Here is a 27,983-nt window from a genome sequence, read left to right as displayed (position 1 = left end):
ATTCTAAAAGCTTCTAACTTTTAATGGTAACAAAAGATGTGCATGTGTCTCTCCATTTTTTTTCCTGAGAGTTAAGCTTTCAGAACATATTGTTTTTCAATAGGCCCTATTTTGCATTAGAGGAGAGCTTCAGATGCAGAAGAAAATCTTAACACTGAATGTTTGAGGGAGGCAGTGTTTCCCTGGTGAAAATTATCATTTCTTAAAAAGGAGTCTATTGCTTTCTTCATGCTTGGATTTAAATACTGAGCTATTTAAAAACTGTTTATGTAGACAAAAAAAAAAAAAAGGAATAGTTGCTACACCCAGTACTGCTGCTGCTCTGACATAAATGTGAGCGCTGATCTGTTACATTTTTCAGTTTTGACAAAGTAAACAAGGATGTCCCTGTCAACCTCTCTCCTCTGACGAATTTGGCTGTCCCATCTTCATTCTCTTGAACTTTGTGGAAATGAAGCAGCAAAAAAATTTATCTTAAAGTACGTGTTTAAGTCAGCTCTCATTTCCAAGAGGAGGTGGGGAAGAGGGGAGTACACCCAAGAAACAGTGCCAAGTACAGAGGAGATGATGACTTCCCTAGTCCTGCTGGCCACACTATTTCTGATATAAACCAGGAGGCCACTGGCCTTCTTGGCCCCCTGAGAACACTGATGGATAATGTTCAGTCACTCTCTACCAGTACCCCCAGGTCCTTTTTTGCCAAGCAGCTTTCCAGACACTTCTCCAAGCCTGTAGTGCCGCATGGGGCTGTTGTGACCCAACCGCAAGAGCAAGCACTTCACCCGGTTGAACCTCATACCATTGGCCTCAGCCCATCAATCCAGCCTGTCTTGATCCCACTGCAGAGCTTTCCTACCCTCCAGCACATCAACACTCACGTTCCACCTGGTGTGTCTGCAAACTGACTGAGGGTGCCCTTGATCCTCTTGTCCATATCATTGATAAAGATATTAAACAGAACTGGCCCCAACTGAGCCCCAGGGAACACCACCGGTGACCAGCTGCCAGCTGGATGTAGCTCCATTCACCAACACTCTCTGGGCTTGGCCATCCAGACAGTTTTCTTCTCAGCAAAGAGCACTCCTGGCCAAGCCATGAGCAGCCAGTTTCTCCAGGAGAATGCTGTGGGAAACTGTGTCAAAGGCTTTACTAAAGTCCAGGCAGACACATCCACAGCCTTTCCTCCATGTAAGTAAGCAAGTCCCCTTGTCACAGAAGGAGATCAGGCTGGTCAAGAAGGACCTGCCTTTCACAAACCCAAGCTGGCTGGGCCTGATCCCCTGGTTGCACGTGCCGCACGATGGCACTCAAGAATATCTGTTCCATGACCTTCCCTGGCACCGAAGTCAGGTTGACAGGTTTGTAGTTCCCTGGATTCTCCTTCCAGCCCTTCTTGTAGGTTGGTGTCACATTTGCTGAACTTAATACCTTTAATGAAGTCTTGATTCTCATATTGGTCCAAAGTATACACTTACTATCTTTTCCCCCCAAATGTCACCTAACAGGATGAGTAGGATTCCTTACACTAGAAGGGTTTGCGAACTTTCTTCAGAACAGTGAAGTCTCTGCTCTGCCGTATTAAAGCAGCTTGGAAAGGTCAAATCAGCTTGGCAATGCTCAAAGTCAATATGAAGGATTTAAACCTTCGTAGGTTAGCTGAGCTGTGTGTGCATAGCTTTATACATTGGGTGTAGTAAATCGTTACATGGCAGGTCACTCCAGAACCTGCTGAAAGACATCTAGGCAGAAAAATACAGACACAGCTGGGCAGGCTTTTGCTGTTGCTCTGGCTGCTATGTGAAAGCCACTCCTGGAGCTGTTCACTGCCTCCGTGTGCTCAGAACAGCACTCCCTCACCACACTGTGATTACTCATGAGAAGCCTCTCTGTGTTTGTGCTCAACAAGAAACCAAAGCTGAGTAATTTATTTGCTATAGAACCAGGCACACTTTCCACCTGTAAAATTAGGTTCCAGTAAGAATATAACACACTAATCTATCACCTCACTCATGAGTGCTTTTTCCAGTGAAGATACACACCCAGAAAAAATACTGAGTGGCTACTAATCAGGATTAACTACCCAGTCATTTAGTCAAGAGTCATTCTGGAAAGCATGCATAGGGAACTGAAAAACATTATGAGCACAGAAACTACCTGTAGGTCAGAAGAGCCACAGGATTTTCTTCCTTAGAAAGAACTATCAAATTGTACCTTATTTCACAGATAGATGCTCTTTTTTGCAAACTCCAGAATTGAGTAATTGATTCAGATTTGTGTTTCTAGGCAATACGTCTTTCTTAGAAAAGAATGCCATTTTGAGAATTTGTTCGTCCCCATGCTTTAGTGACATGAAAATATTCACAATTGATACAGGCACAGGGAAAGACACTCTGGAGATCTTGAAACATTTAAAAACAGTCTATCACAGCAAGTGCACAGCAGATTTAAGAAACGCAGTTGAAGCATTTGAGCAGAAACATTTCAAAGCAAATAGCTGAGCTGGTATGTGTGCATTATCTGTATCCAGTTTAATTCTACAAAATTAGTCTGCAGAGGTTCATTTATAAGCAAGGATTAGTTTCAGGAAAGGCCAACCAAGACAGAAACTACCAAGCAAGTGACCTTGCTAAACACTCCTCAAAAGCTCTACAAAGCACTGATTGTTCACAGTCTTTAGCAAACAGTTCATGTATCAGGTGACTCAACAGCTTCCAGCATAGCGCCTTCAATTCAAGCAGCAAATAGTACGGAGGGTTAACACCTTTTGTGCTAGTATCAAACATTTTGGCTTTTTCCATGGTTAGTCATATTAGTGGGCCAATGAGAATTTAACAATAATTGCTTAACACACACTGCAGCTCCGAAACACGTAAAAAAGATGTGCTTAGTATAAAGGGGCATCCAGTGCTTGGGAAAATCTGTACATTCAGTCCTGTATCCAGTCATTTCTTCAGAGTTAATCATAATCCCAGCATCAAGAACTCTGAATATTTAACAGAACAAGAAACTTATCTACAGCAATTGCATTTCCTCTTACTTTCCTTTTTCAGTGGCAGGTACTTTTTTAAAATACTACACACAGCTTTTAACACTGTCTAGTTCTCAGCACATATTAACTTGACAAGCCTTTTCGACAGGTTTATTAATAGGAGGGCCCTTTCATGTGCACTGGAATCTTCTCTCTGCTGACATGTTTCAGCGAACCACTGTGCTCCCATTTCAAAGAAAGAGGTTTAGAAACCACAACTCCAAAAGAACAGTAAGGAGAGGTTAGCAGGGCCTTTGGGGAGGCAGACAGCAGGGACCATGAGCAGCATTTTCTTTCAAGTATTTGGTCTAAGATGTACCACTAACAGGATACTGGTTGACCAACTAAGGTTTTTAGTTCACTGGCTGCACCGAAGAACATGCTAGGTTGAATGCTCTGAGACTTGTTTATGAAACATCTTACGCAGACATAGGACTATCAAAGCCCAACAATGATCTGACTGAATTTCAAGAAGAGCATATGACAGAACGACACTGGGCTTTTAACAACTCACTCAAGCCCATTTCAGAACAGCACTGTCATCATCATCATCATCATGATGGCTAGGCTTCGGGAAGGAAGAAAACAGCACCGTAAGGGTGAAATAATTGACTCCTGTCCCTGCCTTCACTGGCACTAGTATGACACACACCTGGTTATGCAACAAGCCACTTCTAGATTAAACACAGCAGACATTTTTTGGCTGAGTTAGCATGCAATCAGACAAATGATCAGGTACAAGGCAGGCAGCAGCAGCAACTCTTTCCCCCCAGAAGCAGACAGCCAGGGAGAAGCTTCAGCCACAGGGATACAGGCTGGCACTGACAGGGATAGGCCTGTTCTTCCCTGTCATCTATTTCCATGTTCTCACTGCAACAACTCCAGCAATACTGCAGTCACAGTACAAGTTAGGTCTGCTCACTCATGCTTGGCAGGGAAGGAGTTTGGCTTGAGCAGGTAATGGGCAATATGTGAATCCTTCTGCCCCTCAACAGAGCACATGAAATTACATCCTGCAAGGGTATGAAAACAAATGAACTTAGCGCATATGTTGCAATGTTAAGTAAAATACCACCACTCACATGGCTCTTCTAACTGGATTTACTTCAGAAATAGAATCCTTCCCTCTAACCCTCCCTCAACTGCGGCTTCAGATCTTGGAATCTTAAAAATTAATTCCTGCTTTAAACCAAATATGACTCCAGAATTTCTTGATACAGGAGCTATTTTATTTTGGATATGACCTTCATCACAAAGTGGCTTTCATAAATATCGGAAGAAAAAAGCCTTACCATTTTCTATCTTAATACTCAGAGAATTCAAAGAAATCAACATAAACTATCCAGCTCAATAATACAAGAGACACAATAACGCCTCCTCCAACACTGTCAGCCTTCTATTAAAAAAAAAAAAAGATTACCTGGGAGATATGGTTGATGGAGGACTCCATCCTCCGTAGCTGGGATGCTTGGATGTCCAGCAGTTGTAATACATTGTTGGCCAGTGCATTGATCTGATAAGCAACACTAGCTAGAGACTGAGTTGTGTAGGCTTTGGTCTCTTCTAATGCTTTCCTTTTATCTGGAGCCTGTAAAGCAAAAGAACAAGACATCTGGTTTAGGCCAGGAAAAGGGTGGGGGCAAAGGACAGGAACAAAAAATACAACCTATATTTAGAAGAATCTGTAATCAAGAAGATCTGACTGTGCAGTCAAAGTATTTAATCTGCATGTACATTTTAAAAATTCTCAGTCATACGGAGAAGATAACAAATTTGAAAAATATTGAACTATAATAAAATTACATACCAAGAAACAATTGGTTTCTTTCTTTCAGTAGGGAAAACAACACTATCGTGATTTGTTGGAGTTGAGTTTCTACAGCCTGTCCAATCCTCCATTTCTCAAAAAGCCTCCAATTCCCAATGAAAATACACTAAAATGCACCTTTTGCCTTCTCTTATGAAGTCATGCAGCCCAGGCCAATTGAGACCAAAAAATATTTTCCCACAGTTGGGTGCCCCTACTACACATGTCATCTACAAAGCAAACCCGCCAGTTATGCTGGCTACTACTCCTACAATCCAAGAGAAGGTACGTAGAGCATCAGGATAGCATGGACAGAGGCCTCCTGCATGCTGGAATATTTGTGAAATTATCCCTCCTCACACAAAACCTTAATAAAAACTTTCCTTGACAGCTGAGAAGATTCATCATTGACTGCAAAGACACACATATTTTGAGGTATCAGAAAGGAGCATAAGCTTCTCCCTAAAGGGCAAAAATACATGGAAAGGATCACTTTCCCACTGAAATCACACCTTGTTAAGGTAAAGTCCTCAATTTGTCCTGTGGCATTGCTCTCTAGTCAGAGGACAGCTTACTGTCCAAGATCAGCAACTGCTTACATAACTTGAATTGCATGGCCCAAGCAAGTCCCTTCTCTCTGGCAGGATGGGAGATACCAACAGCACCTCCACATACACACAAAACACACTCTGAAGTGCTCCCTGTATCACACCTGGGGAGCTGGCAGTGGAGGCCAGCTCTTTATCTGTTACCTAACCTGCAAACTGCAGCTATCCAGAATTCTCTTTTCTTCCATTTGTAGGAGAGGTACACTGCACAAAGAAGAGTTTGCAGTATGTAATGACTCAATGCTAGCATAGTTTCATCCCAATTTTATTTATTTGTGGAATAGACAGTTGATCTTAGCAACCAAAAGAAAAGATTCATAATAATAGTCCCTTCCAACTAGACTTCTATTTTTATTGTTGATTTCTCTGAATAACACTCTACACACATTGTATGCAAGAGTTCAATCTTAAGCACAAAGTAAGGAAACAAAGACATTCCATTAGCATTCAAGCGAGCCCTATGTTTTCCACTTTCCAGGCACTCATTCATTTTTAAATCCTGCCTCTCATTTTTAAGAAGAAAACCAGAAGGCAAGTTGTTCATATACATTATAAAAGTTGCATTGTGACCTAAATACTGCAACACATGCTGTGCTAGGCTACCTTTTAATTACAGAGTTTTTAAAACATGGGTGAATTCTTCCCCAATCATGGAATTTTGTTCATATTCATGACTAACATTCCTAGCAATGTTCTGACACTTATTAGAACACTTGGTTAATGCCACCCTTCAAACGGATTCATACACAGATGCCTTCCTACAATGTGAAGCAGCAAGAACAGTTCAATGCAATCTGTTGTCAAAAGGCAGAACAGTTATTGCATGTACTAAGGACATAGTACATAAAACTCTATTTTTTAGTATTTCCAAATGCAAGCAAATACCTTTCACCTAAAAAAGAGTATTGGTATTTCTAGCTGCCAGAAAACATTAGTAAAAGTCATTTTTCTTTTCTAGAAAAAAAATTTTGCTGGTGAAGAATCTGCAAGACAACTACTACTACAGGTTCAAGAAACAAATTTCCAAAAGCACCTTTCCAAAGAGGCGTTTTAAACTTCAAAACACCACTAGCAATGACTTCTCAAAAATGCTGTCCTACTGAACTACAGACTAAAGAAAACAACTGATAATTTATAGTTCCGTCACTACGGACAATGGTGAAAATGCAGGTAGCAGCCTCAGTGGTACCTGAAATAAAACGTTTACTGAACAAGACACAGCCAATAAAGCAGCAGTCAACACGAGTGTAACTTCACATAAACTCAAGTGTAGCTCAAGTAAGCAGTATTCTTATTACAAAGTTTCAACTAAATACTGTTAGACTAAACACTAACAGGTGACAAAGTCACAGCACCCAATTAATGAGTGTTGTCAAATGACAAGACTTCAACAAGTTTCTTTTAGTCTTTAATGATTCGTTGATCAAGTGCCTTGTCCTCATTTGCCTAAGCACCAAATGGTTTAGTTATTTGCTCAAAGTACTAGTTTGGCAGCAGGATTAAATTAACATAGTTATGATGTGGAATGCATTTCACATCCCATAAGAACTAGTTTAGAAACATTTTCAAACCTTGCAGATAATTCAGGCGATTTCAGTTTGCAGATTAACTGTTTAGATTAGAACTAACTTGACATATAGTCTTTTACATTTTTTAATTAGAACTGCAGGCATCCACAAGATATAAGCTAAAAGCTTCACAGAGAGCAAAGGGGGGAGGGTAGAGGGAGAAGCCAAAAACTAAGTGATAGCAACAGAAAGAAGATGGGAGTTCCAGTGTTCTTAAATTGTTACTTTCACCTCCCTTTTAAAGTAAAAACTAAGAGCAGTATAGAAGAAAATGCAGATGTTTACATTCCCTTAGATACTTTAGCTGTCATACATAAGCACCAGTTAGCTATTCAAATTTTAAGAGAATGTGATACAAAGACTGTCAACTGACTTGTTTTCCTGATGGTTCAGAATTACTTTAAGATCTTGTACCAGAAGTTTCAAATATACTGTTTTTTCTCTGGTTGTCCTTGATATAAATGGAAGTTTAAATGTCCTATAGTAGCAAAGTGGATGTTCTTATGTTCTTTAAATACAGATCACAACTTTTCAAGTTTCCCTCCTGAAAGCTCTCACCTGTATCCTCAGTTGACCTCTAACAGTCATGTTACTATGGCAAAATTGCTGTTTGAAATTGCTTTCACATAACTAGGTTTAATACTGAGAAAAAAAAAAGAAAACCTCTCCTATAATTCAAGCGGATACATAAAGAGACAGTTAAACTTGCATGGCATTCCGCACTGCTTATCATGTATTTTTGTCAAATGCAAACTAAAATTATAAAGCTTCCTTAAAAAGTTCTGCACCCAAGCAACTGCCACAGTAAAAGGAATGAAGAAGCTCTTTTACTGAGTCTTCAGTTCAGTGACATGTCAAGGTCAAATGATCAAGGAACCTGTCCATCTGCAGCTGATCTTTACAAGTCGCATTTTCTTCCCCTCTCTAAACTACCACCCACACAGGCACATTCCCACAACATTGTCTGTGCAGTGTTCAAGCCATCTCTCCTCCCAGCTTTCTCTCTCAGCTAATTCCCACCACCTTCCAGTTCATACAGGCTTCCTCCAAAAACTTCATCAGCTCACACTGCAAATCATCTTCAGAAGTCAAACTTTCTACTGCAAATGGACCAGCCCATACCCTCATTCCTGTTGTCCAACCTCTGTCTTCCCTTTTTGAACTTTCAGTTCAATTCACCGTGCTTGAAACTCCCTTTAAGACAAATTCCCCACCAGAAGAACTGACTCCATTTGATAAAGGTGAAAAAGAAGCTCATCAGGTCACACCAAGGCTGGCTGCCACAGCAGAAACAAATAAAAATAATGTCTCTTTAATATGTGGCATGTGTTGTTCTACATTTTTCTTCTTCAGCTGTTGGAATATGTACAAATTCAAGCACAGAAAAACTCATCCAGGTTGAACTACTAACAGAGAACTGCCCTAAAGCAGTCTAAAAATCCCTAAGCTAAACAGAGCTGTTAAGTATACCTCTTCAGATGTGCAGCAATCAAGCTACAGGGACAGCTTTACACTCAGTTTTATATGCCTTTGCTCATGCACATTTAACAAATCCAACAGTGCAGTGCATCTGTGTTTGCTTCACAAGTAAACACAAGATAATTGTTCAGTTTTACATCTTGGTTCTCTTTTTAAAAAAAGAATTCCACCTATCATTAACTGACTAAAGAGAAAATCAGGATTACTACAATCAGTTGCAGATTTAGCAATCTGTCATGTATCAGCATTCACAGACTGCAACTATGCAAAAGTCATCAATACTTTCATCAGTATTCTCTTCTGTCATTTTTAGAATGTATACTTCCCGATAAGACAAATACTACAGCTGAGGTTTCAAAGATCTGCTTCCTTCACTAAAGTCTTGCCATTTTAGCTCAGATATCCAAATCAAGCCATGCAGCCAAAATTTTTAGCTTATGGGCTTACATTAGCTACAATCTACAGCACCTCATTTTCAAGTCAATTGGAAATACTTCTATAGAACTTCTATAGGTGAAGACATACATTCAGGCAGTGGCTTGGAGACTCCTAGACGAGTATTTTAATCTCCCTGAGAACTAGCTGGGGACACTCCAAGATAGAAGGAATGGATTTCTGAAAAGTGGTTTCCCCGCTCAGAAAACAGGAGCTAACTTCCCTTAAGAAAGAGCTTGTAACATTATGTGGAACTTCCAGATGCATCTATGAGTTTGAAGACACTGCTTCACTGATCTGATAAGGCTTTTAATAACTCCTAGCTAGTCTTAAGGGTTTATTTGTTAGTTCTGACTCCTAACGGCAAAAGGCTTGGGCATTTCTATACTATTCACAATGTATGTTCAGCTTAGACCAAGTATTCCACATCCAAGCTGCATTAATGTGTTTCAAAGGCTTAAATATGCCATACACACTAGATTAGACTTTTAGCTCAGTAGGCAAAGTTAATTTAAGTTGAATATCATGACCTGTAAATCCAGAGATCACTGTAAATAATCAAGGAGCTATGTACAGAAATAAGTGGGTAGCCCACGGACACAGGTTCCCCCATATCTGTAGTTCATACAGCTTGTTAGACTGCTTTGTAAACACACTGCACCATGGTAGACTTTTTGCCTGTTACCAATAGTTATTACATCAGAGTATCAGTTATAAACGAAAGAAGAGAATCACACAGGCAAGTCACAGCAGCAAGTGCCACAAGTTTCTATATTCTGAAGAACTTTAAGGAGCAAACTATCTACCTGGAAGTCATCCAAGTAGATCTAAACAGACTGTGGTTATTACTAGCAGGTGCTCAGCACGGAGCATTCAGGATTTCTCTCATCACAGATAGAGCCTTAAGGGATGTATCATTCCAAAGTGGCAAGGGAAACTAAGGCTTCAAAATTTACAAATAGGGGTTGCTTACACTACATATGCCATGCAGGTAAAAAGAGAATATCAATCAGATGTGTCAATTGTCTCCTGGAACAGGTTTACTGTGCTCATCCCGTCAAAGAAATTCTCTCTGCAATGCATTAGACTAACATTTACTTCAAGGGGATGATGCACTGAGTACTTCCCAACATTCACAGAGCTATATTTGGCCTGGAATTTACCTGCCTACAAGTTATAGACTATTCCTCACTGATCAGCACCTCAGTTCCCCTGTTGGAAAGTGAAGTAAGCCATCAGGAGAGTTAGCTCAGAAGTTTAAACTCAACCTTTGCCCAACATACTAGGACAAGAGACATCCTCCCACAGCACAACAGATAAGACTTCAGAGGGCCACCAGACACTTCATCTACTGTCTTTCTTCAACATCAGCAGATCGGCCACTATCCCTATTCATGTTACTGGAACCACCTGCTCTGCCATTCATATCATCATTATTATTGTCAATAAACACAACTGTGGGAAATTTAAAAAGCAAGCATTTATGTGGGGACAAAGAACAGGAAGGGACTTAGTCCAAGTACAGCCTGATAAAATGACACGACCAACCAAGCCTCCATGTGAAAGGGAACTAAAGCCAAAAAACCACATGTTCCAGATCACTGGCAAATCTCAACTAAAATTCTGCATCACAAAGATCAGTGCTACAATATGTGTAGTAGCAAAATGCTCCAGCATTTTACTGAAGTGATTTTTGCCATAACTTGTCGTTTTGTTGTACTTTTCTACCATTCCTGAATTTGTGAGTGAAAGCTCAAGACTTTAATTACCCAATAGCTTGCAAGCTGTTAATAGCAACATATTGCAGTCACTGAACATGACCACCTCCTGTCCAAGGCCTTCTCTCCAGGGGTCTGGCAGTGAAAACAAGAAATAGAACAGACTATTCAACACACCTCTCTACACATAGTGATAGGTAGTGTCAAATAGAAATATCAAACCTCTCAACCACTTAAATAACATTGTTGCAGGAGCATGAAGGAATTTAAAGACAGAGGAGGCATAGAAGGACGCCTAACCATTCAGAGCAGTTCTTAACCACAAGATCCCTCTCACTAGGGTAACCCCAAAATTAAAATGAGGATGATTAAATTCTTTCAAGTTCATTCAGTAAACAGTAATTCTTCCCATCTACTAAGGCAGAAATCCTCAATAAACACAGCCAGGCTAGCATTTACAACTCAACTCAAGTAAATTTCCTTCCAGCATCCACAACAAAAACCCCATTGGTATGAAATAATACCATGTCTGTTGAGTTTCTCCAAGATAAGATGCTGTAACTCAGCTATACAAAACGCAGAGGAACTGGCAGAACTTGAAATCTCTTCTCCCGAGGTAAAGACCGTACACAATAAAGCTGGCATTCATTCAAGGCACCAGAAGATGAGGTGATCACCACCATTACTACTTGCAGCCCACAAGCAAGATTTCAGCCTGTTTCTTTTCAGAAACACTATCTTGACAAAAATCATTGACTAGTCAGCTTTATCTCAAGGGTCAAGACACATACCGAATTACTGTAGTTCAACAAACACATAGGGCAGTGCAACCAGCACTGCCTGTAATTCGCAAACTCTGTTTCAGACAGGCCCTTCCCCCAAATCCAGTACATGCCAGACAATCAGCTAGAAGCAAATCCTTCATTTCCATCAATAATATTCCCCTGACCAGTCCTAAATAGTCCTGATAGCAAATTAGCATTTCTATGGGCCGAGACCAATTTAGTCAACCTCACTGTGTCCTTGCAGATTTTCTTTTACTTGAAAGTTGCTTTTCATTCTGTTGAGTAACTGTAAACAGAAAAGTCTCAATTTTTTAATCATTATCTCTTTTGGGGAAGGTAGAGGGAGAAAAGCTTTTCCATTAAGGAGAGAAGTTTATTCCCAAGGATAGTTTAAGCGACACGTATATATCCTATATATATACACATACATACATATATATATATACACACACATGAATATATGTGCTTTAAACAATAACTAGCTTTAAAAAAAAAAAAAAATCAACTTAGGAATTCCATTTTAATCCAGGCTGCAAACAGTATAGGAAGAAACAAATCTATCCAATAGGAATGTGATTTCCAAAGCAATGCAGACTCTGACAGATGGAGCCTGGGAAGGTACACGCCAGCTGCTCTGTTAGGAGCATTTTCTGCCCAATGCAGCAAACAGTGTTCGTGTTGGCTTTGGACTAAACCACTCTCCTTATTAAAAAAACCAAGAAATTTACATATATATTGTTGAAAACACAATTTCCAGTTCTTTTGCCAAATCAAATAAAGGAGATGTCACAATAAACATATATGTTGGCACAATACATTGTTACTGCCTGTTGTTTTAGTCTGTGCATACAATCATATTGGCATGCCACACTGAACTCAAATGACAGAAACAGACATGTCCATGTGCCATTTTCACACAATCTTGTACACACAAGGCCATAGATGCAGCAAGCATAAGAAATTTGGTCCAAGTCTTATTTGCTGTGTTTTACATGATGTAGACAATACAAGCTTCAGGACAGAAACCTTCTTACTGTAATGACAGTATGCCTTATGACATCAAACACAAATTTCTTCAGAGCTGACAAAAAGCAGGCTCTGACATCAGAGATACCAACCAGAGCTCCAAAGTAGTGGAGTCACCATCCCTGGAGGTATTTAAAGGACGTGTTGGATGTGGCCCTTCACACATGATTTAGTGGTGAACTTGGCACTGCTGGGGTAATGGTTGGACTTGATGATCTTAAAAGTCTTCTCCAACCTAAACAATTCTGTGAATCTGTGGCTCTAATGCCACCCTCAGACTGTCAGACAGAAAAAGAAAACCTGGGCACTTCCATAGCAGCCTTCCTCCTTCAACACTAAGAAAGCCACCCAAGGCTTTGGAGCGTATGATTATCTTGGCACGCTAGACAGCAGATAATAGAACGTAAGTTCTCTAACTCCCTATTAGTTTCTTTATACACTGTCTCTCAAATATTGATTTTTTGTTTTCTGTTTGTAATAGGGCTTGAAATTAAAATGGCTTTCTGTTTACTTTCTTAAGTGACAGCACCACACAAATTTTAGCTCATCTAGCAAGACATGCTCCCTGATACATCAGAGTTATTTTTCACTTCTTTTTTGGTGGGAGTAGGAAGGAGTCCCTTTAACATATATTAGTTACCTTAATATCCTCCTTGAAATATAGTGGCAGCAATACAGAACCAAACTTGAGTTTCTCTAAGTGGAGAGAAAAATTTGAACCGGGCAGATTTTCATGTCATACAAACCTTTGAATCAAGGCAGCTCAGAGTAACCTGCTTTGGAGCAAAGCTTTTCAGCTCATACTGTGTGAAAAACTTTAATTTCATTATGTTGATAACAATGGTTATGTTGATAACAATGGTTATCAACATAACATAGTTGATACCTATGGATTTTGTTTACCTCTTCAGTTTACTCTCAAGGACTCATGAGTGCTCACATATAAGTTTTTTATTTCTGTTTTGGCAAATCAAACAGAAGGTCTAAGCCCAGAATTCTAAAACAAATCTGTATGTGAAGACAAGCAACATGCTAAAATTCAATAACCTTTCATAGGCAAGCTTCCAAGATTACCTTTTTCTTTTCAGATCCTCACTCTAGTCCTCCCTACCCTCTAGGCAGGCCTGAAATCATATCAGACAGCACTGAGCAAGCAAGGTTAAGACAACAAGACTTAGCATAAAGGATCAAATTACAGTGTCATCTCAGCATGTCCTGGTATCACAGGTTATCACCACAGATGTTTTAGTATTTAAAGGGTGGATACAAAGAAGATGGAGACTCCCTTTTTATAAGTTATTTCTGGGTAGATTCCGATTAGACACAATAGGAACATTTTTCACAATGAGCACAAACAGTCAGTCACTGGAATTATCTCCTCAGGGAAGTGCTAGACCATCTTGCCTAGATAATGCTTTTGCTAAGAAAGGGTGGAGGAGATGGTCCTTAAGGTCCCCTTCCAACCTGGTATTTTATGAATCCGTGTCAACAGTGCTCTGAACGCAGACAATAGGGTAACCTCAACGGCTCTGTGCAAAACAGCCACATGGTGAACCTCAGCATCCAAAAAGGGGTTTGTCCAAAAGTAAGCAAGTTCAAAGGTACACTCTGCACGGCAACAGGTTTCTCCACATGGAGATGTCAGAGATGTGACAGGACCAGGACAACAAAGCAGGGAGGCAAGTGGGGAAAGAGAGCATAGAATGTCATTAACAGGCATGTCCAGCTCCAAAAGAATCTCAAGACACTAAAATGCAGAGCCAAGAGTTACACAGGCCTTCTGACATCCAGCAAATGTCTGGACTGCAAGTGTTCCTAATTCAGGAAGAGTACTCACATTTAAGAAAGTCACTTTCGACACACAGCTGCTACCCAGATTTTACAGTTCAGGCGGTTCCCAAACATCACAGTATTCTTAAAACAAAGAAGAAAACAATGGCCATTATAGGGTCAAATTCTCCACACAGCTGACTATTTAGTGTCTCAAAGATGAATACACTCACTCCAGCAGGAAACCATCACACATCTCACAACACTGGTGCAACGTACTTAAGACCAGAAACCAGTGGATCTCCACAGTTTTGTAGTAGCTTGTTTGCCAGCACAAGACATACTCTCACATAGCACACAGGCTATACAGTGATCTCATGGTAATAAAGCAATGGACTGCAATACAAGGAGTGATTGTTTTTACAAGAACTTGCATGTAAGTGGAGAAAAATCAACCTAGTTTCTGTTTCTATCTGATCCCATAAACAGCTGCTAATATTGCTCAGACTTTTATATGCTCCTGGACCTGACTACAATTTTTATCTGATAGTGGCTGCAAGCACACTACATTCAGTTTATTTTTGAATAATTACTTTTTATTATGTTAAAATTTGATCTTATGGTTAGCAACAACTTTCCAAAACCTTATATGCAGAAGCTTATTTGAATACTGGGTTATTTCAATTGCAACAAGTAGGAAGTTAGCTTCTCTAAAAACTACACACAACAGAACAGATGGCTCAGGAGAATGGAGAAGACAAGGAGACAGAGTAGGGATGGTAGTCAGTAATACCTCATTGTTTCTTCAACCCCTGCGCCCCCCAAAAAACGAACAGAAGAGTAGATTACCATAATACCACAGTGTTTTAAAATCATTTAGTTCTGGTTATTTCCACATCCAGCAACAGGTAAAAACTTAACTTACAGAAACCAACAGAAGAAAGCAAGAAAGTTCTTCAATTGAAGACCAAGTTCAGGAGTGAGGGAATTGCTTTGTTTTGGTGAGACTTTGTCTCACCAAAGTCCTTGGTGAGACAATTGTTGTGGTGTCAGTACAGCAGTACTTCAAGTGAGCAACTTTTCCTAGAAATACAGCTGCAATGCCTCTGGCAGACACAATTACAGTTAAGTTCTAATCAGTGTTGAAGTTCCACTGGTGTTTTTATGATGCCCTTTCCCATGATTTTAAAGACTGCTTCCCCTTCATGTACAGTGTAGAAGAGGGCAGATTTAGGCAAATGCAGGAAGTGTAAAGAGTCGTGCAGATGACAGCAGAGCTTGCATTTCCATGCAACCAGATGCATAAGAATAGTCATACCCACATCACACCCTGTCTCCCCCTCCAGTAGTAAAACACCTGAACTATTCCGTTTCAGCACCTGTCATAGAGCCACCAGGACAGCTTGCTATCTCGTCTGTAATCAGCTTGACAGATGATGGCCTTATTACAGCTACAGAGGAGCTGTGTTTGGAGAAACAGTCCTTCCACAAGAGGAACACATCAGCCACAGCTGTGACCCACCCATACCCACACTGCCTCCGCATCTGCACGCCCAGGAGGAGCTGGGTTAAAACACAGGGGAGGCCAAGGGAGGACACCTACAATCATGTAGCAGCATGTGGGACAGTGTATCTGTCATATTCAACTGCTTCAAAGCTTGGGATGGCCTCCCTAGACTGCAAGAGGCAGAAGTAGTAGTCCAAGCAAAATTTAAGCCCATTAAGTCTGCTGGCAAGGCTTAGCTACCAGAGATAAGATTCCTACTACAATGTGAGCATCTGCAAGCAAGTCCAGGACTGGAACAATTACATTTCATAAGCTCTGTTGAAAACTCTTTAATTTAAAACAGCAAAAAGTGGCTGTGTCAGGGGAGAAAAAAAAAAAAAAGCGGCTATATCCTAAAAACATGCTCTCAGTTTTACCAAAGAATACACAGTATTTACATGTAAATTAACTCCTGCATGAATAGGGAGATAGAAATGGAAAAACTTTTTATACAAATCCAGTCTAAACACTGAAGATATATTCAAAGCAAAACTGAAGATCGGTCTTTTCGCCACCTCCCTTCTTAAACAGCTCTTAGGTTAGGATACTGCTTTTCACTTTCCTGCCTTGTTGTTTTTCAAAGGAAATCGGAAAGCAAAAAACCCAAACAAACCAACAGCAAATATGTTTCCAGTTCAGCAACTACAGAAATTAATTTTGCTAGTCACAAAAGGTGAATTTTCTTATCATCAAGGATGGCCACATTTTTACACCCATTCCACTTAATGATGATGTATTTTTCTTAACTTTCACAGTAGCTGTTTGCATTTAGTAATTTTCTGAGAAGGCAAGAAGCTTAAATGAGTGTCTTTGCTCATTATTTATGTTCTCCATTTGCATAACTCCTTCACAACTGCTCCATTAAACACCTCTTCCCCTCCAAGGCCAATTTTAAAAAGCCTCCTGCTTTATGAGACTGACGAGTATGACTCACAGTATTCCCCACGTTCATTCCCCCAGGCATCGTGGGATGTTATTCAGCCAGTAAGTACCTGTTCCAGTTCATACTCCCCCACTCACTGCTGCTGCAGTAACCCCTTACAGCAATCTGGGAAAAAAACTAAAGGTACCTCTCCAGCTCTCTGCTGTAGGTAAGAAACAAACAGTAAAAGTATTTGCTTTTAATGTTGTCCTTCTCAGCATCAGAGGTAGCAAGAGAGTGGCTGAAGACAGTGAAGGAGGGTTACACAGTCCCTCTCCCACTCCTCCTGTGCTTTTACTCCTACCAGAAACCTGGGAGTTTCTTAAGACCCCCAAATTGCTTTCCAATCATCCTTCAAAACATTTCAATTTTCTGTCAGGAAGGCAGAAAGTTATTCAACATAGATAATGCTTTATGTGCTCTTAAGCCCCTTCCATGCCCAAGGAACACACTCAAATCCCCCACATATTCCACATTCAGGACCAAAACCAGCAACATTTCTCCCCTCAACAGAGAAGTAGAAAACCAACAGGTATCATATCCCTGCATACTTGGCTTCTATCCTCAGTAAACAAGCTTCTCTCACAATTACAAAAATACCTCCCTCCGTCTCCAAATAGTCAATATTCATTCACCGCAGAGTACTGACAGGAGCTGAGTTCTTGTTCCTGGACAGTAGGTTTTCAAAGAGGGAATGTATGCTAGAAAGTTTTCCACTGGCTGTTACCCTTCTCCACTAGTTAAAGGACAGACTGCTAAAGAGGAATGAAATCCAATACATCTTCTTCAAAACATTTCAATTTACAAGTCAGGAAGGCAGAAAGTTATTCAACATCAAGATAATGCTTTATGTGCTCTTAAGCCCCTTCCATGCCCAAGGAACACACTCAAATCCCCCACATATTCCACATTCAGGACCAAAACCAGCAACATTTCTCCCCTCAACAGAGAAGTAGAAAACCAACAGGTACCATATCCCTGCATACTTGGCTTCTATCCTCAGTAAACAAGCTTCTCTCACAATTACAAAAATACCTCCCTCCGTCTCCAAATAATCAATATTCATTCACCGCAGAGTACTGACAGGAGCTGATTTTACAGGTCTTGTTCCTGGACAGTAGGTTTTCAAAGAGGGAATGTATGCTAGAAAGTTTTCCACTGGCTGTTACCCTTCTCCACTAGTTAAAGGACAGACTGCTAAAGAGGAATGAAATGACACACCCACTACTGAAGTGATACAAGACTTCTTCCACAGTAAGCAGCAGTTGTATGAGCTCAAGCTTCAATTACATCTATGGCAACAACAATTTTCTCTAACATTCAAAGCTAAGGATACCTTATAAATTAGATTCAAGACCTGTAGCCAATTAAGACAAATCTCAGGACTACTGCAGCGACCAGACCATTTCAATGCTGGGTGAACATATGGTATGCTGCAGCAGGAAACACACCCACGGTATTTGAAGAGAGCCCTTGTAGAGCCAAGCACTTCCAAACCAGATGCACATTTTATCTAAGGCAGCTAAAGCCAGGAGTTTGAATCATAGAAACAATAGCTCCTCCCAGAGATTTAGAAATCCTGCGAGTCAGCCAGCAAATCAAAAGCTGAACAATCCCCAGTCAGATCTCCGAAGATCTTGCCAATGTTAAGTGCACTGATCCAGCATTTCTTTACTTGTTAGTCTGATACTCTTTAGATCTTGACTAAAACATCATCCAGGCCACCTGCCATGAGGCTTCTAGTGGGAACCCTGGAGGCTACAATCGTATTTTATAAAAATCTTCCAAGATCAGGTCCAGCTCTACTTCATTAATGCATACCTGTGTCTTCACAGGTATGTTAAGAGAACACCATTCCTCCCTTCCTCCCAACACATACACTTTCCCAAAGACCTTCAAGCAGAGAAGTTTTATTAAGCCCTTTCCACTCCTTGGTCTCAGAGCAACAAAAGGACCAGCTTCCCGAACAAGACAAATTTCTTATAAAGGAAAGGCCTGGCTGCATTTATCAGAGGCCTCCTAAGAGTTCTACTATTAGGGAGAATCATGTCAGTCCCATTCCACATCACGTCTTCCCAGCTGCCTTCTATTTCCTCTGTATCCTGCTCATCCTGGCTTTCTCAGGTAGTTACAGACCACGATAGAGCCAAGGCTTTAGTCTCAACTTTGTGCCAATAAAGATAATCTAAAAAAGAAATGCATATAAACGTTTCCAGTAGCAACAAGTTTCAAATTATTCAAACCCATGCTAGTAGAAGCTGTTTGTCTGAAAGACATCATGAAAAAAAGCTGCATAATTTAAGCTGCAAGGCAGTAAAACATGCAGCTAAATAATAGAAAGATATTAATTAAAAGAAACAGGCAGGGGACGATAGGTTTTCAGAGGAGATCTGAAATGAGACTGAAAGTAAACAATGTAGAGAGAAAGCAGGTGAGAGTTTCAGAGGCAGAAGCTGTGATGAGAACGCTCTTGCGTCAACGGCAGCAGAACCAAAAGTCCACAGTATTTGGCAGCAGGAGAAGAGTAAATGAGACAACAGGTCTAACAAGTAATCTCAGCAAGCAGAAAGGAGACTTGAGCTGTGAGAGGGAAATCAGCAAATTCACATTAAGATCACAGGCTAAGAGAAGCTCATGGAAAGAGAGAAATGTCACTAGGAACATTTAGTGACATCAGAGTGACTAACATTACTAGGTATATGAATGTGAAAAGACAAGCCATGGCATAGCATTCTGCAGCTACTTAGATGTTCATGCATTCATCTGATGCACCTGCCTGGACACCTTGTTCTTCTCTTGTCTCTTTGTTCTATGCAGACCTTTTCTTATCATAGGCTCCAGAAAACACACAATCACTGCATAGGGACCACAACTCAAGTATTAACTTGTAGCACACCTGCTACAATAAAGTCAAATAAGATGCTCAGCTGACAATGATTGCCGCGGGACAAATACTGGTTGGTGGATTAACTGATCGCAAAGTACAACATGGAGATCAGAGAATGAAGGTAAAGATAAGCATCTGGTGAAAGATTAGCTGGGAAAAAAAAGCCAACAAAAAACTCCACGCTTGGCTGATAAAGTATAGCTCTGAAAAAGTATAATCATGTGAAACACTTCTGTGAGAGTAGCCAGCAGAGTCTACACTTCAATTCTTTTCCAAGGATTGTTATGCTTCAAGCGGTAAACAAACAATGTTTTTTCTTGAACTATTTATAGCCTTAAGACCACCCAGTAAAAACATTACACTCAACTCTAAGGATGTCAAACCAACATTTGTTTTAGCAAGACTCCTCTGCACGAGTTCTGAGAGGCGTTCCTGCTTTCTTAACAAAACTAAGAACAGTACCACATTTTACTCCTATTTCTCTTGGACGCTACAATAAAATTAGGATAGTGAGGCAGAATATCTTCCCCATGAGTTCTTGAACTGTACATCACTGCAGTATCTGAGCTCCCTCACACATGGAGCAGAATGCTTGCACTTTAACTTTTGCCATATAAAGAATACACAGAATATATTACTTTGGGCTCTTCAAAGAGAGGAGGAAAAAGAAAGAGGGAGGGATGACCTATCACAAATATATCTGCTATCTTAACATAAGGAACATTAGGAACATAAGAAAGATGTATTTCATCGCACAAGAGACAACTTTAGTGTTCTTTTAGAATATTCTGTGATGTCGAAAGATAAAGTATGGCGCACGTTACCTGTGGAGGTTATGAAGAGACCTTACCATAGGAGAGGCCCAGTACAAGAGAAGTTTTGATTTTCAGATACTTTTTCAGTTTGCCAAACTCAGTACCTACTAAACGTATTAGATCTGGAATCTTCAACAAGACTATTATTAAAAATAAAGTCTCCTGGTAAGCAGTCAATCTTTTTCAGAATTAAACTCACTTGCTTTGTCAGTTTAGCAGGCAGGTTACCTACCAATACAGGTAGCCTTAATACAGGCTGCTGATTTTTACAAGTTGTACCTAAAAATGCTACACCCATATTTCACTCCAAGTTGAAATTCTCACGCAGGGTTCCCCGTCCCCCCTTTTCTAAAATATCAGCATCACAGTAACAAATATATGCTCTGCAAAGCATGCATGGCTCCTGTTAACAGCATTAAGGGCTTGCATAAGTAATGAGCAACGCTATTTGCATAGTCTCAAGCAAAGGTGGCACCTACACTCCTGTTAATTAACCCAAGGAAAATAACACATTCCCTCTAATACCAAGAAAGGGAGTTTAGTTCTGCTTTCATCTGCTATACAATAAACTGATTCCTCAAAGAGCCCACCTGTTAGAAATGCTCTATCTTCTATTTCAATACCTGGCACTAAATCTATGAAACACTTGACTGAGCACCTCCAGTGCTGTCAGAAGAACACACTGACAGGCTAAAGGCGCAGGAGGAAAGGCACTTGCAGATACCATCTTGCTCTGTTCAGGAGCACATCATGACCTGTTCTTTGCAGCACCCTGGACTTGGCCCTTGAGAGCTCTGCACAAAGCTGCAAAAGGCTATTTCTGCAACCCACAGGAGACCTGAAGCCTCTGCAGCAGCTGCCTCACCAGGAAGGTCAGGAAAAGGGAGGAACCACGCTGAGGCACAGTATCTACTATCACAAATTCAGCAGTTACTTCCCTTTACTTAGGGGTGGAGGGAAGGGAAGATCTCTGTGACCAAGCCCACCCCTGCTATCACCAGTGCTCAGAATCAGGATGGGGTGGAAGGAATAGCATGAGAGGAAGACCACTCCAGGTAACACAAATACTAAAGAGAGCAAGAACGCTTGGGTAATTATGAACAAGCCTGGACACCGAGTAACTGACAGCCCGCAAGTCATTTCCTACCACGCAACAACAAATAAAAACCACACTATGCCTCCTTAGACTCCAAGTCACTAAAAAGGAACTGAACACAGGCACGGAAGAGAGCAAGATACCCTCTTACCCCTTAAGGACGCCTTGCTATACCAGAACTGACACTGTCCACACAGATGCCACCCCACTGTTCTGTAGATAAGCAAGATTTCAGTCATCAGAAATGTCAAACACAGACTGCTTTCAATAATGAGAAATAGAGCGGCATCTTCTAGTGCCTCTGCCAAGACCCACCAACACACACACAAACAGCACTGTGAGCATTATGTAACTCCAGAAGTTCGCAAAGCCAAAAATTAGAACCTCAAGGTTCTTATGAGAGGAGATACATAAAATTCTTGAAAAGCAACTGCTGCTAATGAGTTCAGTGATGGTTTCAGGTGCATATTTTCTCAAGGGATTCATTGCACTGCCTCTGTGGACACTGTCTCCATGTTTCTGTGGATACGCACTTCTTGCTCTGTTGTAGCATAACAGAGGCAATTTGGAGAGGGGTGGGGTGGCATAGGGAACCCTTGTGAACAGCACTGAAGTCCACACAATCAGGTTCTGTTCCCAAATCTGACAGCATGTCCCTATATGACCTTCCGAGTCAGTTATAAATTCCATTACTCCATTTATGCTTCTACAAGACAAAGCCAGTTCAAAATGCTAAGAAAAGATATTGGGAAGTTGCATCAGTTCTTTTGTTCCAGAGTTAGGGTTTGGGGTTTTTTTCCTGTTAAACTTAGATCAGATAGTTACTGGAACTTTGCCCTCAGAGGTACAAGACTTTCTACTTGTACTCAGCCTGTTCCTGTACTCTTACCTTCATTACAATGGGATTCTCTTTATGAGATCTTCCCAAAGCCAATCTGTTTTCTCTTTACCATAAGAGCTACTTACTGCATCAACTCCCAGAGAATCAGAGGGAAATAAGTATTAGACTGTTGCCTCTCTTATTCATGCTTCTTTCTTCCTTCCAACTATTCCACAGGGCTGGGCACAGCAAGTGCAGCACAGGGAACAAAGATCACACTTAGCATACACTGACCACAGACAACCTGCAAGCTTCTTCCTTCCGACATGTGCACAAACAGAACGGAGCGGACAGTGCTTCCCTTGTGGAAGAAAGAATACACACCTGTAAAAGCTTATCCCAATCCACTTTACTCCGCCTGATTAAGGTAACACAGTGCTGACATAATCTGCTGTAATACTAGTGAAAAATGGAACAGAAATAGTAGCCAACATCTTGCTGGCTTCTTAAACCAAATGTAACAAAAATAATGGAAACATTTCAAATTCGGAAAAGCTCATCTCATGTCATCTACCTCCTTTGGACACAAACCAGACATACAACACTCTAGGATCCATTTCCTGCATATGCAGGGTAATCACTCGCTGATTCAGTGAAGTTGCACTATTGCCTTATTGCTCCTTATGAGCTAAATATAAAGTTGTATTTTCCAAAATACAGACAATGCCTACACTTGCACAGGCACAGAAGACCTACACAAGGCACAGAAAAGCTACAAGCCTAACCCACCAGCCTAACCCTGTACCTGTACTATCATTTTTAGAAAAAGTTACACATAAAACAGCCAGTGCCTTTTATACTGCTGGCAAAAATTTGTTTAAACTACCTTAAAAAAGAACAGCATTTGAAAGTATAGCCTAACATCTTTTCTTAAAGAATATTACTTAAACCTAACAAAGCATAATGGATGACATGCTCATATTTTATGCCATCGCTCTGAAGTTCTCTAATTTTGAACTATATTTGGTGTTACAGCAAGTGAACTAGCTTAATTTGCTTTTTTTGTAAAATGTTCCAAATTGAGCAACAAAACCAGGGGAAGAGAAAAAAATCACTGTATTTACTCTCAATACAAACTAATTAACCTATGAACATAAAAGCATGCAAGTTCTCACAGCACATAAAGGATTTGTATTAGTGACAATTTAAGAAGTTTATCCTTTTAGAGCAGGTCATTTCCTGAATTAGACATTCTGAGTGAACTTCTTTGTACTGAACTAATCTAAGCCACTTTCCAGGCACCAGGCAATGAAATCAAGTGTCAGACCAGTTACCAACATTTGAAGAAATGCCACAGAAAAACATGCTATCTACTGTATAGGAAGTGTAGGATATTCAATTTTTCAAACAAAGAATTCCTCCATGCGTCTTGAAATATAAGTTATTTATGAAACTTCTTGCATGCAACACTTCTGCTCAACCCCCTACATTTATTTCTCTACTGACTGGAAAGATACTTCAAATTTTTTGCAATAGCAGCCAAACAAATCTGTCCCTGGATTTGTCCATTTTACCCAGGACAGCTTGTTAATTCACCCTTGAGTTTCCACATATCAGTCGGAAGCTACAGAAGGAAATACCATGACAACAAAAAACCACACATTTAGGCAACACAGCACTTACTTCCTTAAAAGGTCTTTTATTTATGTATTTTCATAAAGCTGCTAAATGTACCCACTTGAGACCATCAAGCTCAGAATTTACACAAGTAGTGTAAGCTATTCACTTAAAGGTTCTCACAATCATATTAAAATTATACTTGATCTTAAAAACAAAAAATTGCAAATGGATCTTCAAGTGGTCTAGAAGCAAAGAGACTGACGAAAATCATATATCTGCATATGCATAAACAAGGATAAAGAAACACCTAATTTAGACAGTAGGAGAGAGTTGTAAGCAGCATTTTTTTCCAACAGAGAGGCCGCTCTGGGCTACACCAGTCAACTGTAGTTATTCCAAAGAAAGTCATCAGTGCAATAACATTGCAGATGCTGGTTTCCTGCATCATTCTAATGCTTCACAAGCTAATTATTGTAAATAAGTTTGTTAAAACATGAAAATAATTCAATATAGCCGGAAAACTGACTGGAGAATCTCTATGGAAGTTAATACCTTTCAGCTGATCATAACTAGAACTGCAAGTGTTTTAACTTCTTGTTATTCCTGTATTAGTTCTGATCTAGTTCATTCAGTCTAGGATACTGATGAAACTCCACACTAGTACCTTCAACTTTATGTTACAGATTTTCAGATAACCTTTCAGTTACAAGCACACCAAAAGGGACTAGTCCAAGGATCTGGGGAAGGCATTAGCTATGGGAACTTACATTTTGAAAATATTAAAAAAATTCATTATATCTATATTTAAGGAAAATTACTTCAGGAGACAAAATGCTTCCAGTTAAAGATTCAAGGTTCAAAACTTCCTCTTCAAACTGTTCAGAGTTTAAATCTCTGATCTAAAAGAAAGTAGGAATCTAATTTTCTATCTGATTGTTACTGAAGCTTCCAACCAGAAACATTGTAGATTTTAAATCTTGTCACAGATTAGATACTTAATGCCTTTTTCCTTCTATTCAAAGCCAAAATCACCACCAAAAAAAGCTATCACAACGTACTTCAATTACTACTTCTATATTTGGTTTCCTTTCCTTTTTTTCTCCTCTCTCTCTCCCCCACCCCCCCCAGACTGCCACCATCCTCTACTGTACTTTTAGCACTGCAGCTTTTCCTTAGAAACTTATTTGCTCTGTTTCTCCCAAATTGTTTTCCCTTCCTAACAGATAAACATTCTAGATAACCAAAATACACACGATTTGAATGGCAAACTGTGTTACTGGCTGGCATTCTGATATTGTCCCAATGTGCCTTAGCAAGAAACTGCTTCCTGCTTTTCTAAGAACAGCAGTTTTCCACTTGAGAGTCCCAAATGCTGTCATCTTTCCTAAATGCTTCAGTAAAGGCATGCTTTCTGTCCCTAAATCTACATTCACCATTTGTGAGCCAAGTTCCCACCAGGTGCGTTTTCCCCCCCTTCTTCCTCTTTTTTTTTTTTTTTGAGGAATCTTTAAAGACATTGAAGGAAAACTTCCTTCAAAAAATCAGCATGACTGGAATTTTACCAGAATAATTCTCAGATTGAGTAAAAGAGACAAAATTCCTATATTTTTAAATAAAAAAAAATACATCTATAGCTTGAATACAGCAATATTTGGGGTGGTAAATTACTTTCCTCCTTAAGTCAGCAAAGAATATAAACCATAAGGCTGAGAACATCGTTCTGTCTGCTATAACAATTACTACAAATTGTTAGTGCCAGCACTCAGAATAGTCAGACAAACCTGTTCCACCTCAATGTCACAATGCAGAGTGAGTGACAGCACACAGTAATTTTTCCTACTACGGAGCACATAGCCTTACCCACAGAAAAAAAGAGAAAGCGCTCTAAATTCCAAGCTACCCAATTTCAAAGAGGCTGAAGTGATTCAGTGAAACGCTACTAGATAAGTTACAATATGTAGCCACTTGTGAAGTATTTTAACATTCACTTCAGGGCCAGGTTCTTAGTTCTGGTCTGTCTTTTTTATAAAATGCTGAATTACATTAAACACATACATTTTATATTATGTGCATGTTAAGCCTCTTCCTCTCCTTTTCTCCCTTGCCATCCCACAATACACATACTCCCAAATCTCATAACCCAGTGCCCTGTGTCATACTGCCTAATCCGGCAGTGGCCCCACCACAGGCACTGGCAGTATAATCTGTTCAGTAGTCCAACTGGACAGCAGATGGCTTTGCATCAAGTGCTGATTAAAAAACCCACCTCCATCAAACATCAAAAAATATGTAATTCTATCAATATATTTACCATTTTAACTGAGCAAATGTACAATACGTGTAAAACACAAGTGAGGTATGCATTTTCCAAAGCCACTGCGCAAGTCTTCATTAGGAATTTTAGAATTCCAGCTTCCTTTCAAGAAGGGTAAACACAGCTGTACACAGATAAAACAGACCACATCAATCCCACATCCAGCTGACCTTGATACTTGAGGTGAAAATGAGCTACCAAATTAAATAAAAAAAAAAAAAGGGAAAAAGAAAAGCCTCCCCAAATGACCGGATGGGAACTTGCTCAAGTGGTGGGGTATTTTGGTTTATTTTCTGGAAGAAAGAAAAGTTTTATGACTGAAGAAAATGATGTAACTGAAGATTCTCCGTAACTTTCTGACACAGGGAAAAAGTCAGGAGCAGGAGACAGGTCAAAACTTGTGCCGCAATTACCATAGCCATGTATTTGTCATATTTCCCATGAGTAAAACCAAATGAACCTCGCCTCTAAGAAGCATTTATATCAGCAGCTTTCTTTGGGTGGAGCAAACAACTCGGAAGCATAAATAGACATTAACTCATACTACCTCATATACCACAAAAAAAAAAACCCAAAAATTGAAAATATGGTTTGTTAGAACAGTTTTAATCCAAATATCTCTTTTTAAAAAAAAAAATAACTTCATATTATTAAAACTGTGTTTCCATTTTTGCTGCTCCATTTAACAGTAAAATAGTTCACCAGCAATGATGGATAACAGAGACTTTAATAACCTATACTAAATACTCATCACAGGTGATCTAGTATTAAATTCAAAAACTTCACTTTACAAGCTGTCTAGTAAGTCAAGTCGTGTTTATTTGCCTTTCGTCTTCAATTTTTTTACTGAAAAAAGTTGCATTTCAGCCTCTCTGGATGGGTCTGTATCCACATCAGTATGACCAAATATGCAGACTTACAGAGTCATGTGATGTAAATCCTGAAAAAATAATAATAGTAAATTGTGCTTAAAGTAGCTTCATAAAAATAGACTCAAAGCAAGGCCAAGAACCACTGGCAATATAGGGGAGGGGAAAAAAAATCCACACCGACCGGTTGAGAGACGCTACAACCAATAGAGCCTCTCCAGCACCAGAGCCCCGGTCTGCAATCACTGTTGAAGGGTGTTTGAGTCGGGCAGCCTGCGAGAGGCACAGATTGCCATTTTGAAACACCGCCTCACGCTCACACGGCAGTGCCAGCGCACGGGCAGCCTCCTGCCCCCGCACGCCGCTGCCGGCCGCGATGCGGACCCGCAGCACCGCGGCTCCCTCGGCCCCGCCGGGACCCGCACGCCGAGGAGGACCCGGCGCGGCTCCCACCGCGGATCGCCCCGCGGCCGAGCTCCGTGATGTCACCCGTGTGCGGGGCCCCTTCCGCGCCCCCGAGCCGCTGCGGTGGCGGCCCCGCGGTGGCGGCCCCGCGCTGCCGGCGCGGCCCCGGCGGAGCGCGGTGCGGGGCCGCCCGGCACCCGCGCCCCACGTGCGGCGCACCCGCCCCGGCCGCCGCCCCGGGGCCCGCCGGCTCCCCAGGAGGGAGCCCCGCCGCCGGGAAGCCGGGGGGAAACCCGGGATACCGGGGCTGAGCCGCCCAGACAGAGAGGCTCGGGGGCCCCCGCGCCTCACTCACTCCCCACCCCAGCCCTGGGAGGTCTCCGGGATGTGACTCATGATAAACAAATACAGAGGGGGAAGGAAGAAAAAAAAAAAGGAGGGGGGGGGAAAGACACACCCTCGGAG

The 27,983-nt window shown here is 40.7% G+C and overlaps 1 protein-coding gene across 5 annotated transcripts in view; it reads right to left on the bottom strand.

The window, feature by feature from the left end:
- Positions 1-27,983, bottom strand: part of ABI1 (abl interactor 1) — a 77,933-nt gene that overhangs the window by 49,469 nt on the left and 481 nt on the right. For all 5 annotated transcript variants that reach the window (XM_027717453.2, XM_027717454.2, XM_027717445.2 and 2 more), the window contains exon 2: positions 4,449-4,616. In XM_027717453.2, coding sequence (XP_027573254.1) covers positions 4,449-4,616 — 168 coding nt within the window. The remainder of the gene's footprint in view (positions 1-4,448; positions 4,617-27,983) is intronic.

This window comes from Pipra filicauda, unplaced genomic scaffold (assembly GCF_003945595.2).
Source record: "Pipra filicauda isolate LSUMZ 115617 unplaced genomic scaffold, ASM394559v2 scaffold1_size10287979_pilon, whole genome shotgun sequence".
In the NCBI taxonomy this organism is placed as follows: Eukaryota; Metazoa; Chordata; class Aves; order Passeriformes; family Pipridae; genus Pipra; species Pipra filicauda.
The sequence above is the reverse complement of the archived record's forward strand: the minus strand, read 5'-3'. Positions and strand labels throughout refer to the sequence as shown.